The sequence below is a fragment of the Triplophysa rosa genome, linkage group LG2, assembly GCF_024868665.1.
Source record: "Triplophysa rosa linkage group LG2, Trosa_1v2, whole genome shotgun sequence".
Classification (NCBI taxonomy): domain Eukaryota; kingdom Metazoa; phylum Chordata; class Actinopteri; order Cypriniformes; family Nemacheilidae; genus Triplophysa; species Triplophysa rosa.
The window spans coordinates 22,016,522-22,033,563 of record NC_079891.1 but is presented as its reverse complement, the minus strand read 5'-3'; the positions used below and the strand labels follow the sequence as shown (position 1 = coordinate 22,033,563).

The following is a 17,042-nucleotide window of genomic DNA, read 5'->3' as shown; positions in this document are numbered from 1 at the left end:
TCGCGGTGTTTTATGTCATATGATGATCGGTCTGCGGCGCAGCGCCGCTTGAAGTCGAACACAAGGGGAGCTAAGGGCTGATCCAGAATCAGCAACTTATATGACAGGATAACAACAACAACAAAAACATTAGGACTTACAACAAAATGTATATAAATAATAATACTTTATATCGGTAAATAGTATGTGTTGAGACAAGATAGACAAAAGCATGTCTATGTACGAAAGCGTTCATTGGCTGAGGTCAGCACTGTGACGTAGTCATGCTGTATTCAGTATGGATGCTGTTCAGTCCGCTGTTAGCCCAATGCTGCAGCTGCTCTTTTAAATAACACAATTTGCCCTTAAAATGATCATCTGTGAGTGTTGATTGTGTTTCTTCCTCACAGGTAAATAACTGTTCTTATCGTTCGCTCGGTTGAGCTGGAATGCCACTGTTTATTTGTTTAGATAACATCATGTCGGCTGCAAGCACTTGAATAGTGTTTTGCAGCCCGAGTGGAAATACGGCCTGTTTATTCTGCAGGATCGTGATGTTTAACAGGAGATTTATGGTGGCTGATGGTGATATTTCGAAGAACTGAGGCGTTTAAGAAGGTGTATGACCACCACAGATGCAGAAGCTATTTGCTCACTGGCTTATTATTTATATTTCATGTATGCTGAGCGTGTTTATCAGGTTGTTGAGACTGGAGTTTTATATATATTTTTCAGACTACATTTAACTTTATAAGATGCAGGCAAATACTTATGTTTGTGCCATGTTTTTATTTCCTTGCTATAACGTATTAATATTAAGTGAAAGTTCCTATGGAAGAAGATCAGTTCCTCTCTGCGCTTCAGTCGTGCTACGCGCATGAAACAGCAGTTTTTGACTGTGTCCCACAACCTCGTGAGGACCAAAATGTGCAAGATATCAAAGTACTTGAACACCTCTTATTCAGACTAATACTATAACTTGAGGTTCATTGGAGAGTTATTATCAATGGTGTTTTTGAATCTCTGATGTTGTTCCAGTGGTTTTCAAAGCTTGCTCTACACAATTCAGTCCAGTCCCTGCTGTTTTGTTTTTATAGAGGGAGTTGAAACTGAAAGATGACTGACAGCGGGGATCTGTGTCCTCATCTGGACTGTATTGGTGAAGTTACTAAAGAAGAACTAACTCAGAAATCAAAGGTTTGAAATGCAGTATTACTAATACTTTGATGTGTTTCATTTTAATAATGTATGTGTATTCAATTTTATAAAGTTTCTTTTTATTAAAGGGCACGTGTCAGTCATGTGGGGTAGGTGGTCCCAACCTCTGGGCTTGTTTACAGGTAAGGAGCCTAATGGCAGATATACTATGCATTACTGAGTCCTGAATATTTTTTGTATTTTGCTTTGTCTTCCTGCCCACAGTGTGACTGCCATTATGTAGGCTGTGGGGAATCATATTCAGATCACAGTACTATACATGCACAGGTGAGAGCTTTGTTTATGTAATATCTTATTCATCTCTTCTGTCTCTTTATACTCAGGCGTTCAATCTATCTAGCATACTGTATTACCAATATCTTATTGTCTCATAGTCTCTGTCTTCAGTTTGTTGTACCTATGTGCAATGCATCCTCTTGTTTTTCCAGGCCAAAAAACACAATCTGACAGTAAACCTGACCACATTCAGGGTGTGGTGTTATGTCTGTGAAAGGGAGGTGTTTCTGGAACCAAAGCCTGTTACACCTATACCAGTAGCTCACCGCTTCAAACCTCTTGAACAGGTAAAACTGTCAGATTATTTAAAACATGATAGCTCCCTGAATGCACTATGGATTTAGTTTTTACAATTGTGTAAAGTTGTTTCAGAGTGTAACAAGTTTTTATTTCAATTTGGCACAATATTTTTTAATAACGTTTACAAAATGACTATTCATTAAAGTAATAGCTCACCCAAAAATGTATATTCTGTCATCATTTACTCACCACTTTGTCGTTTCAAGACTGTATGTCTTCCGCATAACACAAAAGAAGATATTTTGAAGAAAGTTGGTAACCGAACCGCACCCATTCACTTCTATTGTATGGACACAAAATGAATGGGTGCCGGTTAACAACAATCTTCAAAATATCTTCTTTGGTGTTCTGCGAAAGAAAGAAAGGTTTGAAATGACATGAGGGTGAGTAAATTATGACATAATGTTTATTTTTTTGGTTGAACTATCGCTTTAATTATTGTGTTTTAAAATACTGCACCTAGCTACTATTTTGTCATCATTTAAATTATTTTATAAAATTCCTTCTCCAAGGATCCTCTACCCCACACAGCATGTCACCCATTGAAGGCGGTGCCTATCGCAGTGGCAGATGAGGAAGGCTCAGAATCTGAAGAGGATGAGCTCAAACCTAGAGGTATTAACAAACTGATGGGAAGCTTGTGAATTTTGATAACATTTTAAAACCTACATAATAGTGGTTCATCAGTTTAGGCTTTTCACTGGAGTTTACGTTTGATCAACACCAATCTTGAGCACAAGGTAACATCCTTGCTTCTTAGTAGGCCCAGACATCATGTATACAGATTTTCTGTGTTGATTTTTGTAGGAAACTAATTTGAAAGAATTCCAAAAAGCATTCCAAATCTGCAGAGTTATGTGCACTTAAATTCAGTGTTTATTAGTACAGTTAAGAAAACAAACATTGTTTTGGTGGATTGACTTGATGACCATATGTTTTATGCAGGTGTTTCCAGGGGGTGATGCTTAAACTTTTGCTTTGTTGCTCCACCTTTTTAGGTCTCACAGGGATGAAGAACATTGGCAACTCCTGTTATATGAATGCTGCTCTGCAGGCTTTATCTAACTGGTGAGCTCATTTTCTCTTCTGCAAAACTTAAATCATCAGAAAACTGGAATTTAACTTAAATTTGACTCCTGCTCTCTCTCTTTCTAGCCCTCCTTTGACTCAGTTTTTCCTGGATTGCAGTGGTTTGGTGCGGACAGATAAGAAGCCAGCATTGTGTAAAAGCTATCAGAAGCTTGTCTCTGAGCTCTGGCACAAGAAACGGTAACTAACATTAAATTGCCAAACACAGTGCAAGGTTAACCTAATAAAGAATGCTCTACGGAGCAGTTTTAAGCATATGAACCTTTTGTGTCTTTGTGCCTTTTGTTCTATACTCTTTGCAGGCCGAGTTATGTTGTTCCTACTAGTCTCTTTCATGGCATCAAACTAGTGAACCCTATGTTTCGAGGCTACGCTCAACAGGTATATGAACATTATTATGCAATATTTGGTACACATAGTTGTTTACGAAGTCTTTGTGCTGAGGTGTTTGTTTAGACAGCTAACTTGGTTGTTGACAGCTTTCTTTTTTACAGCTGTGTTATTGATTTTCTACAGCGAGAATTATTGACTTCCAAGCTTGTGTTAAATCCCAACACAAGTCCCAAATAAATATAATATATATTAAGATACATATAAATTACATTAGTTGTTTCTCTTATGATAATTAATGTAAATTATTTCAAATTCAGAATATACATTTTTGTGTAGCGTTCCTGAAGTGTTTAAGAACTGTGATGCATTGGCAATAGATTTTTCATTTAAGTCTTGTGTGTCTGTTATGAAAAAAACATCAACCAAATGCAGTTAACAATAAAACACGTCTGAAAACCAACACTTCTCTTTTCACCTCAATCTCTAGGACACTCAGGAGTTCTTACGGTGTTTGATGGACCAACTTCACGAAGAGCTAAAAGAGCCCCTGACAGACTGCGGTGCTGCAATCTCAGACATCAACCACGATCGCAGCTTTGATAACCGTAACCATGGCGATGGAGACCGAAGCCCCTCGGAGGACGAATTCCTGTCGTGTGACTCCGGATCAGGCAGTGAAAGAGGTGACGGAGAGAGGTCAGGAGGAGAAGCGGAGCTGCTGATCCAGGATGAGTGTGTTGGAGTGAGAGGGAATGGAGGGATCTCAGAGAAAGAGAGGCTGAAGGAGAGAAGAGGTGAGGAGAGGACACGAGAAATGGATGAGGATGCAGATGTAGACACGGCTGCCCAGGAGGGACAGACAGAGAGAACAGAAGCAGTCACCACGTCCACTACTGTGCAAGCACCAGGAAATATAGGTATGATGAGTGCATATCCAACTTTTTTAAAATATAAACAAAATTTGTTTATAATGATCCCAGATGAGGCCCATTTTTATGAGGTGGAAGCATATTAAATATGAAATCTTGTCATCTCTCTGTTCTTGCAGAGCCTGATAATGAAGCTTCCATGAACTGTCCATCTTCTCGTCCCTGTAGCCCCATCCACAGTGTTCAGGAGCTGCATGCCAAACTCTCCAGCAGTCCACCGAGGTCAAGCCCTCTCAGAACTGGTCCCACTTACACTTTAATAAAAGGTGTGCTTTTCTCACATGTTCAATTTAATTTTAGATTAGATTGTCCTAACAAAAGCTGGCTGTAAAAAATCTTTGGATTTGCACAAAATAACCATTATTATTGATTGTTCTATAGCTCAGATGCTCCTGGGAACCAAGAAGAAGAAGCAGTCCCGTTTCCGCAGTGTTATTTCGGACATTTTTGATGGATCCATTCTGAGTCTTGTTCAGTGTTTGACATGCGACCGGGTGAGGGAACATGCATGGAACTTTTTGGCCTCTAGAGGGCATCAAATAACATACTTGACACTACATTTCAGCTGAAACAGAAGTCACTGATGCACCAAGTTTTTATGTGCTTTGAAGTGATTTCTAGAAGACGGCATAGTAGTGTTCATTAAAGGAATAGTTCACCCAAAATATGGTCCCCATTGACTCTCCATAGTAGGACTGAAAATGACTATGGTCAAGTCAATGGGGACCATTTTTGGGTGAACTATTCCCAAAAATATAATTATATTTTTAAAATAAAATAGTCTCTTAATAGGTGTCAACGACAGTCGAGACATTTCAGGACCTGTCCTTGCCTATTCCCGGTAAAGAGGATTTGGCCAAACTCCATTCCTCCATCCACCAGAGTGCCCCTGTTAAAACTGGTGTCTACACAGATGGCTATGTCACCCAGGGCTGGATCTCCTACATCATGGAGTCCATACGACGGTATAGTGAGAGATTGCTGAACTACAGAATAGTTTATGATGAGGTCAAGAGTTAAAATGTATAAGAATATGAGAAACACCTTCCCAATGGTATTTCATGTCCACTACCCATGAAGAGGATATAGGTAAATCAGTATAGGCCTTCAGTTATTCATTTTGTTCACCAAATGAAAACATGAACATACAAAAATATAACTGTACTGCAAGTAGGTCTGGATCTGTTATTACAGTTAGGGCCATAAATATTTGGACAGAGGCACATTTTTTGTTATTTTAGCTGTGTATCAATATGTTTTCGAGTTACAGTTTTATAATAGATATTGTCTTAAAGTGCGCACACTCATCGTTATTTAGAGTGTATTCACATTCAGATTAGCTGAAGGATTTAGGAATTACAGCTCTTTAATATGAAGCGCCCCCCTTTTTCAAGGGACCAAAAGTAATTGGACAGTTGAATAAAAAGCTGTTTTATTCACATGTATGGGCTTTTCCTTAAATAATTTTGTCATAAATGAAGCATGTTAAAGGTCTGGAGTTGATTCTACATGTGGTGTTTGCATTTGGAAGCTGTTGCTGTGAACCCACATCATGGGGTTCAGGGAGATCTCCATGCAAGTGAAACAGACCATAGTTAGATTTTAAAAACACTACACATCCGTCAGAAAGATGCCAGGAACATTAAGAGCGGCCAAATCAACAATTTGGGACATTCTGGGGGAAAAAAACACACCGCTGAGCTCAGTAACAAAACAATCCTAGGCGTCCATATGAGATCAAAGTGGTGGATGATGACATTATCCTCTCCATGATGAAGAAAAACACCTTCACAACTTCCAGACAAGTGAAGAATTAATCCGGATGCTTCTGTCTTCTGTTACATCACCAAAAAAAACACCAGTGACCCAGTGCCTGAGGACGTCATGCATGGAAATGGAATCACACTGCCTGAACACTATTTTACTGAAGATGTTGTATGCTCATATCATGAGATATTCCAAGCCTTCTCCATATCTTTTAGTCTTTTTAGTCTTATGCAGGCTGAAATTAATTTGATCTCCAAAAATATGCTTTCTAGAGCTTGTTCGGCTATTTCAGAAGTCTAATCTACCCATCCTATTCTTGAGGCTTTTGCACCTTGTTGTGAACCCTCTCTATTTTTTCCTTGTATTCTCTTTATTGTTTTGATTGACAATCATTGATGACATCATATTAAAGAGCTGTAATTCCTAAATCCTTCAGCTAATCTGGATGTGAATACACTCTAAATAAAGCTGAGAGTGTGCACTTTAAGACAATATCTATTATAAAACTGTAACTCGAAAACATATTGATACACAGCTAAAATAACAAAAAATGTGCCTCTGTCCAAATATTTATGGCCCTAACTGTATAAACACATCTGTTTTGCATATAGGATTGTGGTGTCCTGTATTCCCAGCTGGTTTTGGGGCCCTATGGTCACGCTGGAGGACTGCCTGGCAGCTTTTTTCGCTGCTGATGAGTTGAAGGGTAAGAACAACACATTCAGTGTATATGATAGTGATGATGACAGTTAAGGGGATGTTTTTTTTATTTTTGATATTTTTATTCCCCCAACAGGAGACAACATGTACAGCTGTGAACGATGTAAAAAGTATGTTTTCTTATAAAAGCAAAAATACAATATGTGTAATCAACATTTTAAAATGCAGTAGTTATGGTTATAAATGAAACATTACAGTTAGTTTTTTGGTTGACATTTTCTAGATTGAGAAATGGTGTGAAATATTGTAAAGTTCTTCGTCTACCAGAAGTGAGTGCCCCTATTTTATCAGCTCTTTTATGCCTTTTTCTGTACAACTGCTATTTACAATAAGGGTTTGTGTGTTCCCCTCTGCAGATTTTGTGCGTTCACCTGAAGCGCTTCAGGCATGAGGTCATGTACTCATTTAAGATAAATAGCCATGTGTCATTCCCATTGGAGGGTTTGGATCTCAAACCCTTCCTGGCTAAGGAGAGCCCCTCTCAGATTACTACCTACGACCTGCTGTCTGTCATCTGTCACCATGGCACTGCTGGCAGTGAGTTGCATTTATATTATATTGTGAAATGTAGCAGCACAATTGAGAACCCAAAACCCAAATCTTTTTATAGAACGGAGACAAAATGTTACCTGTGGTGTATTTTGAATAAAAAAGTGTTTTTCTGTTTTGGACAGGTGGACATTACATAGCATACAGTCAGAATGTGATAAATGGACAGTGGTACGAGTTTGACGATCAATATGTAACAGAGGTGCATGAGACCGTAGTGCAGAACGCTGAAGCATACGTTCTCTTCTACAGGTACATGTCTTATTCAGCACCATACATGTTTTGTGAGATGAAGAGTTCAGCCATTTAAATCGGCTAGCTGTTTGAAACTGTGAAGGGAGGATCACCATGGTGGCAGCCATGTTGGGATCACATGACCAGCCATGTCTTCATGTCAATAATAATAATATAGGCTTTAACTTTTCAACTAGTGAAATGAAAACCAAAAATACATACAATAAAAACAAGCAAACCAAACAATATAAAACAAACACAATACACATTTAAGATGAAACAACATGAAGTCAACAGCATGGTCCATAGTGATGAATAGATAAGTACGTGTACCGTCCACTAATCCATACAGATGTGTGTATAAGTTAATAAATGCATGGAGGAACAGATAGGATAGGAAATACACAATAGTAGTACCATACTGCTTTATAAATATCTTTGTTCTGTTGAACACAAAAGAAGATATTTTGAAGAATGTAGGAAAGCAAACGGTTTTGGGGCACTTTTGACTACCATTGACTTATTTGGCAAAGCACTGTTTGGTTACGAGCATTCTTCCAATATCTTTCTGTGTTCATCAGAACAAAGACATTTTTACAGATTTAGGGTGAGTAAATGATGACAGAAGTTTCATTTTTAGGTGAACTGTCCCTTTAAAAATGATCAATGGTAAAACAGCATATACATATACAGTATATATTTATAGATAAAATGCGTTCAAAACATGGCTGTCAATGGAGACAAACATTTGAAGAATTAAACCAGTATGCATTATTATATGTTTTTAATGTTACATGTCTCTGTACTGCTATTGTATCTCACAGGAAGAGCAGTGAGGAGTCTGTGAGAGAAAGACAGAAGGTTGTAGCTCTGGCTAATTTAAAAGAGCACAGTCTCCTGCAGTTCTACATCTCTAGAGAATGGCTTAACAAGTTCAACACGTTCACTGAGCCGGGGCCCATTACCAACCACACTTTCCTCTGTCAACATGGAGGTAATAATAACCACATTAACCACAACATCACCACGAATAATCATCTAAACTTTGGATGAGATGGAGTGTGTATAATTACAGTGTAGTGGGCATTCATGACTCATGATTCATGACATGACTGAAGTATTAAAGGTGTGCTGAACTGGCCGTTTTTATTATTTTATACTGTTGTCTGAGGTCTACTTGACGTTTGCGTGGTTTTTACATTCGAAAACATCAAAATCAATAAATAATAGGCTATTTTCACCGGCCGGCTGGAGAAATGCTCTGTTTTAATGGGCGTGCCGCATTGAAGACTTGGAAGTAAATTCCCACTGCTGTGATTGGATAGAAGTTTGCGTAGTAAATTTAAGTTGGAGCTTTGTGTGAATTTGGTAAGACACGTAACGGAGATGCCTATTTGCACGGGATTAATATTATCACAGGACCTCGGTGTTCGTCCAAATATGGTAGGTAACTTGTGGGGGAATTTTTACTTTACAAATTACAGACATGGCCGGTTCGCACGGGATTAAGATCACAGACAACCTCTGCAATTATTACAAATGACTGAAGGGCCCCAGGTAATACTAATCACATGCGAATAGGGCTATCAGGGCATATCAAGCGATCTCTAACAAAGCAATAGTGACGCATATTACAAATATGTTTTACTCACATAAGATTGCTGCGCCATTCCTATCGGATCCAATATTGATGTTACGGGACTGCTTTTTCATTTTAGTCTCTCCACAAATCCAGGGTCGATCTGTGGCTTGTTGACAAAGGAATCCGCGGTAATGTTTTACCCACGTGAGCTGGAACGTCTTTAAAAATAAACTTCAACCACGCATTACTAATGTCGGAATCCGAATGAAGGTTAAGCAGCGACTGTGTTCTTTCACAACCAGGCACTGACTGCGCAATATTTTGCGATCTTTAACGGCATGTTTATTGCTTGCTCGCTCTATCTGGTACCGCACAACTTGTGTTACTTCAGTACTGTCATGCGCGAACCAGTGGGCGGGGCTAGAGAAGTAGTCGTTGATATTTTTCTGTGGAGGCGGTGTTCAATAGATAGGTGCATTCCAGGACCTGGCGTTCGCTGGGCCTGGTGTCAATAACAGTTGTAATTTCAGTAACAAGGGCGTTTTCAGTTCTGACACTTACAGGATGTTCGCTTGAATATGATTCCCTCTTATATAACAAAAGCTCGGGTTAAAATTGAGGTCTTAATTCATTTCCCCTTTAACCTCCATCTGGTGAAACCATGAAATCAAGGTTTCATTGCTGTTTGTGTTAATAAATGCACATTGATTGAGAGATAATCAGTTCAGTTACTATAGTGGTAAAAGCTTAAAGGTGGGGTGGTTGATTTGGAAAGGTGCTAACTTTAGCCTGCTAGCACTGAAATTATAATCCCACCCTCAATGCGATTCGCTGTCCAAAGCCACGCCTCCTCCAAACACATGAATGTATTTCGTAAATCCACGTAATGAATTGCAAACTAAATCCATTAAATTCTTCTCTAAGCATGTGCATACCTGTCCAAAAGAAAGAAGGCAACCATGGTATCATCTTTCAGACCCTTTGCCTGCTGGAGCATCGTGTAAAAGCTGAACCGATGTTAATTCGAGTTTTTCCTCTTTCATGATCCAGATGTTTTTTCGTCACTGCTTTTTCAAAAACTGACTTTCGTTTTGTAGATTTACTTGTTGTCGGTTCTGCGGGAAAGTTTGATTGTTGCTGATTATCCGCCATTCTCCCTACATTTACACAGCGGACGTGAGCGCACTGATGACGTATGATCTCTGCGTAAACAGGGTGCGCAGTGGTATGCAAATACGTTGGCTGAAAATGTACACATGACCAGTCACAGCGTTCGGCCAGAACGTTTTGATTGGGCGAAATTTTTTTGTTCCTACGCCTTTCACAGACGATATATAATTATAAAAATATTTGACCACTATACTTCTTGATTGCTATCAGGATGTAAAGAGATTTCCAACCAACATGACAAAAAATGTTTCTGGACAGGATCACTCACCCTGCCTTTAATTCAGTTTTTTGGTTATATAGGTATCCCTCCTACTAAGTACCATTATGTGGATGATCTGGTAGTGATCCTGCCTCAGAATGTGTGGGAATATCTGTATAACAGGTACGTAATACAAATATATTAGACACAAGTTTTCGGGATATTTATGACCTTTGCCAGTTCTGGGACATCATTGACTACCATAGTAGAATTTTTTTTGTTCTGTTGAACACAAAATGAGATATTTTGAAGAAAGAAATTCTTAGGCAACTTTGACTACCATTTGAAATTTTCCTACCATGGTAGTCAATGATGTCCCAGAACTGAAAAATATCTACCTTTGTGTTCATCAGAACAAAGAAATTAATTAGGTTTGGAACAACTTGAGGGTGAGTAAATGATGAATGGGTCAAAGTTCTCCACCCCTAGTGTAATGTAAACATTGTTGAGTTATGTCTTTGCTTTTCTGTACTGTTTGTGCAGTTATTCATGTTTTGAAGTATTTTTACAGGTTTGGGGGAGGCCCGGCCGTAAATCACTTATATGTGTGCGCCATCTGCCAAGTAGAAATCGAGACTTTAGCCAAACGGCGGAAACAGGAGATAGACACCTTCATCAAGGTGAACAAATTATTTCACCATGATATATGCCTCGGTGAAGTTCATGTAAAGACAAGTTGCTGACTGTTAAGTAATATTACGTTAAATAATATGTCATCATCTGGCACACTGTTCATCACCAGAACCCTCAGCATAAAGACTATGTGATGGGGATGCTGTTCTTCTACTGTGTCAGTTCAGACCTACTGTATTTACGTAAAATGATGTGGAAACTCCACTTGGGAGGCGCATAATGTTCTTGGAAAGCCACCAGTACTTTGGGCTTGCAAAGTCAGAGAAGTAATGAAACACAGACTTCATATGGGATTGATCAAACTTGTGATATGCACTGCATTCTTCTCTTATCTTACATATGCTCTTATATTTATTATCTTAAAGGGTTATTTGTTTTAAAATCACATGACCAGTTTTTCTAAAGCTTAAAAACATGTCAATCACCCCTCTGGTTTTATATAAAGGTGAAATGAAATATAATTGAGAGCTCCAAAATGTTATATTAAAGGGGTCATATGGTGGAAGTACGTGTTTTTCTGTCTTTGGTGTGTTATTAGCTGCCCATGCATGTATTAGACACGTAAAATTGCACAAATGAAAGTGTGGGAACAAAAGATGCATTCTATCTAAAAGCGAATGCTCATCCAGACCTGCCTGAAACTGCCACACCCCCACAAATCTACGTCATTTCTTGGTATGAGTTGACTAAGACCGCCCAAATGTATACGCAAGTAAGGTGAGCGTACCTGTCAGTACAATTGCTTTGGAACCTGATGTTCCAAATATGGTAAGAGGCGTCACATTTCTGTCACACGCTTGCAGTATTCGACCAATCACTACGGACTGGTTAACTGGCCAATCATAGCACACCTCGCTTTTCAGAGCGATGAGCTCTGTAAAAAATCTGTGCGTTTCAGAGAGGCGGGGCAAAGAGGAGATACAACCATGCACGGTATGTGAAAAATACAGGGTTTTTGAACCTTAAATCGTGTATACACACAAAACAAACGAAAATATTCTTTTAGCCGTGTCATATCACCCCTTTAAATATTGACTATTTTTTGACAGGCTATTGTCAGATTGTTAGACAGAGTTTGAGGTTAATATCAATTGTGATATTTTTTTTGTTCTCTCTCTCTCTCTCTCTCCATCCATAGTTAAATAAGGAGTTTCAGGCTGAGGAATCTCCTACGGTCATTCTGTGCATCAGCATGCAGTGGTTCAGAGAATGGGAGAACTTTGTCAAGGGCAAAGATAACGGTATTCCCCTCATACACGTCCACACCAACATGAATCCAAGCATTCTTCAAGAATGTGCAGTGAAAGCCTGTTTATGTTCTGGAATGATTCTGACACTGTCTGTGTCTGAACAGTATTAATCTGTTGTGTAAACTGCACCGACAAAAGTCATTTGTCCGTGTTTCTTTTAAAGGTGACGTTAAAACACTCACTAAAAATGTAAACACTCCAGTACTTTCAATGCTTTGCTCTGTTTGTTTTAGTGTCCTGATAAGTAGCAACTTTGGCTCAACCATTGATGTGAGATTAGAGCAAGACCATAAAACTGTTTGCCTCTAGTTTGCCTCTAAACACTGAAATTACACATGTCACCTTTAATGGTTAAATGCTTTGCCCTGCGATTTCAGCTGCACCAGCAGTGCCACAGGGGCGTTGCTAGACCTAAAGCTCTACTGGCGCACAGGCACCCATTACTTTATCTATCACTTTTTTCTTAAAAACTTGCTGTGTGCAAGAAATGTGCAACACGATGCACTATACAAACTTCCCTTGCTTAGACCACTATTCCTACAGTGCAACAATACTAGGGAAGGTAAACATTTTTGTATTTAAAAATATTTAAGTATCTTCAACATACTTAACAGAAACTTACTTTACAATTACAATTACAATATTTCAAGAAACCAGTAGTTTTATGGCTTCAACTAATATAAATAACATATTTTATCTTAAAAAAAAGAATATTTTCTGGTTTCACAGCCAAGTCCAAACAAAGTTGGTTCATTTTTTGAACCAGCTGTGGCTACTGCATTAAACTGTATTGCCTATAATAGCACATAGTTATCTCAGCCATAGGTACTAACAACTTTTTATGTAATGTCCTAAACTAGAGGGGTTAAAATACGCAAATTATGTGAATTAGGTTACTACGTTGCATATATATCAGTTTTTTTGCAGCTAATGTAAATGATTACACTGACAAATAAACAAAACTGTTAAAACCTAAACTTGAAATTTATACTGGGGCACAGCAGATTTATACTTGGGCATGTGCCCCAGTAAAAGGGGTCTAGCGACGCCCCTGCAGTGCCATCAGATTTTAGAGTAAAGTGTGTTAAACAAACACACTTTTTACTCCAAATACACTCAATCCGCTTCATCTTCACATACATCAACACTATGCACGCACACCCTCTGGTGTGTAAACTTCAAACAAGCCAAGACCACCCTGAGTATTTTGAAGGGAACGTTTGCTTATGCACTATAAAGGTCATCATTTTTCCTGCCCCCCCCCCCCCTCTCTCTCTCTCTCTCTCCGCTGGTCTAGAGCCACCAGGTCCAATTGACAACAGCAAGATTGCAGTAATGAAAAGCGGACATATCCAGCTCAAACAGGGTATGGGAAGCATGAGCACGCCTTCAAACTCTTACATCTGCTTGTCTGTGACTCATCTCTGTTAAAACGTTGTCTGAATGTTTCATTAAGGGATGTGTTATGGGGCCCTAGTTTACATAGATTTACAAATTATTCACAAATTATTTTGAGCGCTTGCATATTAATTTTAATTTAAGCTTTAGCTGTTAGACAGTTTGCATTGTAAAACCCCCTCTGAGAATTCATGTCTTTAATTTTACCCCTTTAAAAAAAAACTTTTTTTTTTTCACTAATGTCATGTATTGCATATTTTTTTAATGTTCCCCCCACTAGCATTGCTATTTAAGGTGTGTCGAGATAAAATGAGTTCCGCTTTTGATAATTTTTCTCAGTATTCTCTGCATTCCTTGTCATTTTGATGTACTCCATCTATTTTTGAACGCAAGAATGCATCTTATGAGAACGCCCTCTAAGAAACATGCCCGATCGGGTCAGGTAAACCCAAAACCAAACTAATTACACAGGTCTTCCTTTTAAGCTGATTAGTCAACTAGTTCAGGCAACCCACAGACTAGGCGATTTGGAAAATATGTATTACTCCGCATTCCTAATTTGTATATGATTGTGTTGCTTTGTAGGAGCAGACTATGGGCAGATTTCTGAGGAAACATGGCAGTACTTGTTAAGTATTTATGGCGGAGGGCCAGAGATTGCTGTGAGGCAAACCATCAGCCCCCCAGACACTGACACACATGGAGAGAGGAAGATCGAGGCAGAAACCAGAGCCCTCTGAGGTGGTGAGACACACACACACTCTTTCATATTTGCAGTGTATGTATGATAAAGTTACAAAGGCTAAACACACATTCTGTATACTGTGCACACACAGGAAGAGACATACCACACATATTTCATCAGAACATTTGCTGTAGTCATCGTATGGTACAGACCGGTATGATGCAGACAGACTACTTAATCACCAACCACATACACCACCCTTGTGTGTGTGTGTAATATAATTTAAATAAGTAATAAATCATTATTTACCTAAATTATAAATTGCACAGTTCACCCCCCAAAAAAATTCTGTCATCATTTACTCACCCTCTAGTTGTTCCAAACCTGTATGAATTTCTTTATTCGGTTGAACACAGAGAAAGATATTTGGAAGATAGTTAGCAACCGACAGTTCTAAGGCACCATTGACTACCATAGTAGGAAAAATGACCATGGTAGTCAAAAGTGCCCCAGAACGGTTTGCTTTTCTACATTCTTCAAAATATCTTCTTTTGTGTTCATCAGAACAAAGAAATTTATACAGATTTGGTACAACTTGAGGGTGAGGAAATGAAGACAGAATTTTTGGGTGAACTATAATACAATTTTTGCCCTGATCCTGGTCTCTTGTATTTTTCTGCCGCTGGTCATTATATTTGAGACAGCATAAAACATTCAATTGTCATTGATTGTTTTTCTGTGTTTTCTTTGCTCTTCTGTAGGTGATGATGTTTCGTGTGGATGGCCTTTTACGCTACGCTTACATTTGTGTCTCACAAGCACTTCGTGAGCATTTCTGTGGATCCGTTACCTGTGACTGACAGAGCTGTCATAAACGGGTCTTATTTATTAAATGTATTATCAGGCACATGCAAAATGAAACTTATAATGAAATATTTATTAGAAATATTCACAAACAGGGCGCCATCTCTGTTATGCTTGTTTTGTCCATGGAACTAAGGGCAATGATGTAAGCTTAGCATTTCAGTATGTTATTTCTTCTATCGTGCAGAGGTAAATATATGATAAATAACATGGTATTAGCGGGACACAGAGCTGTCACTTTGAACTAATGTTAGAGCTTTTTTCTGACTTTTGCGAAAGCAAGTCTGGCTTAAAATTAGTCTATGCATGTTCAAAGCAGCTTTTCCTGGCACCTGTATTCACAATACTTTAAACTACTTGACATGGTCACATATTCAGATGTAATGCAATAGAAAATGAAGTCATTGTGAGTTTGCTCATGTGTGAGTTCTTTTAGCTAGTCACAAAATGAAATATGAAAACGCAGCAGAGTCGCATTTTTTCTCTTCAAATTTCAACTAATTCTTGCATACAAAATAATTATATTTACCCGTAAGATTAAATAAATAAATTGTCTTGTTCACGCTAGACACCTTTAAGGAAATAAGATTAATTGTAACAGATAAGGTGACTCACACCATGCTTTTTCATAAGAAACAAAAATTCAGGCATAAAAATGATTCATCTTCATTAGTAGCAGGATGTGATGTCCTCTTCGCTTTGCCTTTTAATGCTGCTAGGAAAGGCTTTCTTCAAAAACGATCTCTTTTTCGTTCTTCAAACCAATTCTACTGACATTCAACTTGTTGTTTGACCATAACCACACAGTAAAATCGCCAGTGTTAAAAAAGGTCAAATTAACACACACAGTATATATAATCCACACTCTCAAAGTGTGGATTATATAAACACTGTGAGTGTTAATTTGACCTTTTTTAACACTGGCGATTTTTCTGTCCATGGTTATCTATTTATTAGGTTTGGATTATGAAAGCTCAGGATGTGTTTTGTTGTCATTAATATCACATTCTGTTTTCAGGCGATTTGAAATCCTTTGTTTTAAAAAGCACATGTCTCTGTCACAAGCAAAGAAAGTGAATCCTTGAATATCCCACACTTGGTAACAGATGGTTGCGCAACTCTATTTGAGATCATCATGAAATGGTCTACAAATCACTTCCTCAGATGTTCCTTTGCAAACACAAAACTGCTTATTTAAATGCTTGGCGTGCCGTCAACTTTCTGCATCATGTTCAGTGTTGCAATGTTTTAATGATGCTGCATTTGATGATTATATACTTCCACACCCTCAACAACTCAACTACTTTTCTAAGGGGATGTGCAATGAGGTAGATCAGATGTGTTGGAAATGCTAATAGAATAGCGTTAAAATATGTCTGTTTTCAAACATAATGTTTGTGTATAAAAAATGTATGTTTTTATTTATGAATGTCTTTTCTGGTAAATAAAAGGTCGGAATTCGGCAGAATTATGTATAGGATACATGGTTACATTTGAACAAAGAAACTTCTGTTACTTATTTGGTTGCAGGAACTTAAGTTTCTGATGTAACTTCTGATGGCTTAAGTGATCTCCTTAAATGTTAAGATGTGTCTGATTTGACAAATGGAAATAAAGCTTGTTCTTTCTCCAAAGTGTTTGATTCCGTTTATACACTTTTTTTCTCTTACTCGCAATTACTGTAATAGGAATTACACTCTTGACTGGCTTTATCCAGTTATACACAAGATTTTTTATTTTTTTAGGTAACTAACCCTAAAAATGCATCAAGTTTTTTGGGGAAATTGTTTATATGCTTTATTAACAT

General features: G+C 38.2%; 1 protein-coding gene across 3 annotated transcripts; it reads left to right on the top strand.

Annotated features, from left to right (window-relative positions):
• Window positions 1-201: 201 nt before the first annotated feature.
• usp20 (ubiquitin specific peptidase 20) lies at window positions 202-15,728 on the top strand. Of its 3 annotated transcripts, none has more exons than XM_057361985.1 (25): window positions 202-389; window positions 1,077-1,176; window positions 1,266-1,319; window positions 1,402-1,464; window positions 1,626-1,760; window positions 2,286-2,388; window positions 2,772-2,841; window positions 2,929-3,042; window positions 3,165-3,243; window positions 3,683-4,112; window positions 4,244-4,390; window positions 4,506-4,618; window positions 4,917-5,089; window positions 6,503-6,597; window positions 6,688-6,721; window positions 6,835-6,880; window positions 6,968-7,148; window positions 7,286-7,412; window positions 8,219-8,388; window positions 10,447-10,528; window positions 10,917-11,025; window positions 12,177-12,279; window positions 13,586-13,654; window positions 14,272-14,430; window positions 15,133-15,728. In XM_057361985.1, exons 2-24 carry the CDS (start codon window positions 1,096-1,098, stop codon window positions 14,424-14,426), a joined length of 2,733 nt encoding a protein of 910 aa, XP_057217968.1. In that variant the 5' UTR covers window positions 202-389; window positions 1,077-1,095; the 3' UTR covers window positions 14,427-14,430; window positions 15,133-15,728. The 3 variants fall into 3 exon arrangements, with proteins under 3 accessions (XP_057217968.1, XP_057217960.1, XP_057217977.1); XM_057361977.1 differs by having other exon boundaries at window positions 203-389; window positions 14,272-14,427; XM_057361994.1 differs by lacking the exon at window positions 202-389 and having other exon boundaries at window positions 1,058-1,176; window positions 14,272-14,427.
• The last annotated feature ends 1,314 nt before the right edge of the window (window positions 15,729-17,042 follow it).

Bases quoted from the DNA above. Each gene is read 5' to 3' on its own strand.
- usp20 (XM_057361985.1), top strand. From the start codon at position 1,096: ATGACTGACAGCGGGGATCTGTGTCCTCATCTGGACTGTATTGGTGAA. The intron at 4,113-4,243 runs GTATGATGAGTG...CTGTTCTTGCAG, and splicing joins GCAAGCACCAGGAAATATAG to AGCCTGATAATGAAGCTTCC. The intron at 11,026-12,176 runs GTGAACAAATTA...CTCCATCCATAG, and splicing joins AGATAGACACCTTCATCAAG to TTAAATAAGGAGTTTCAGGC.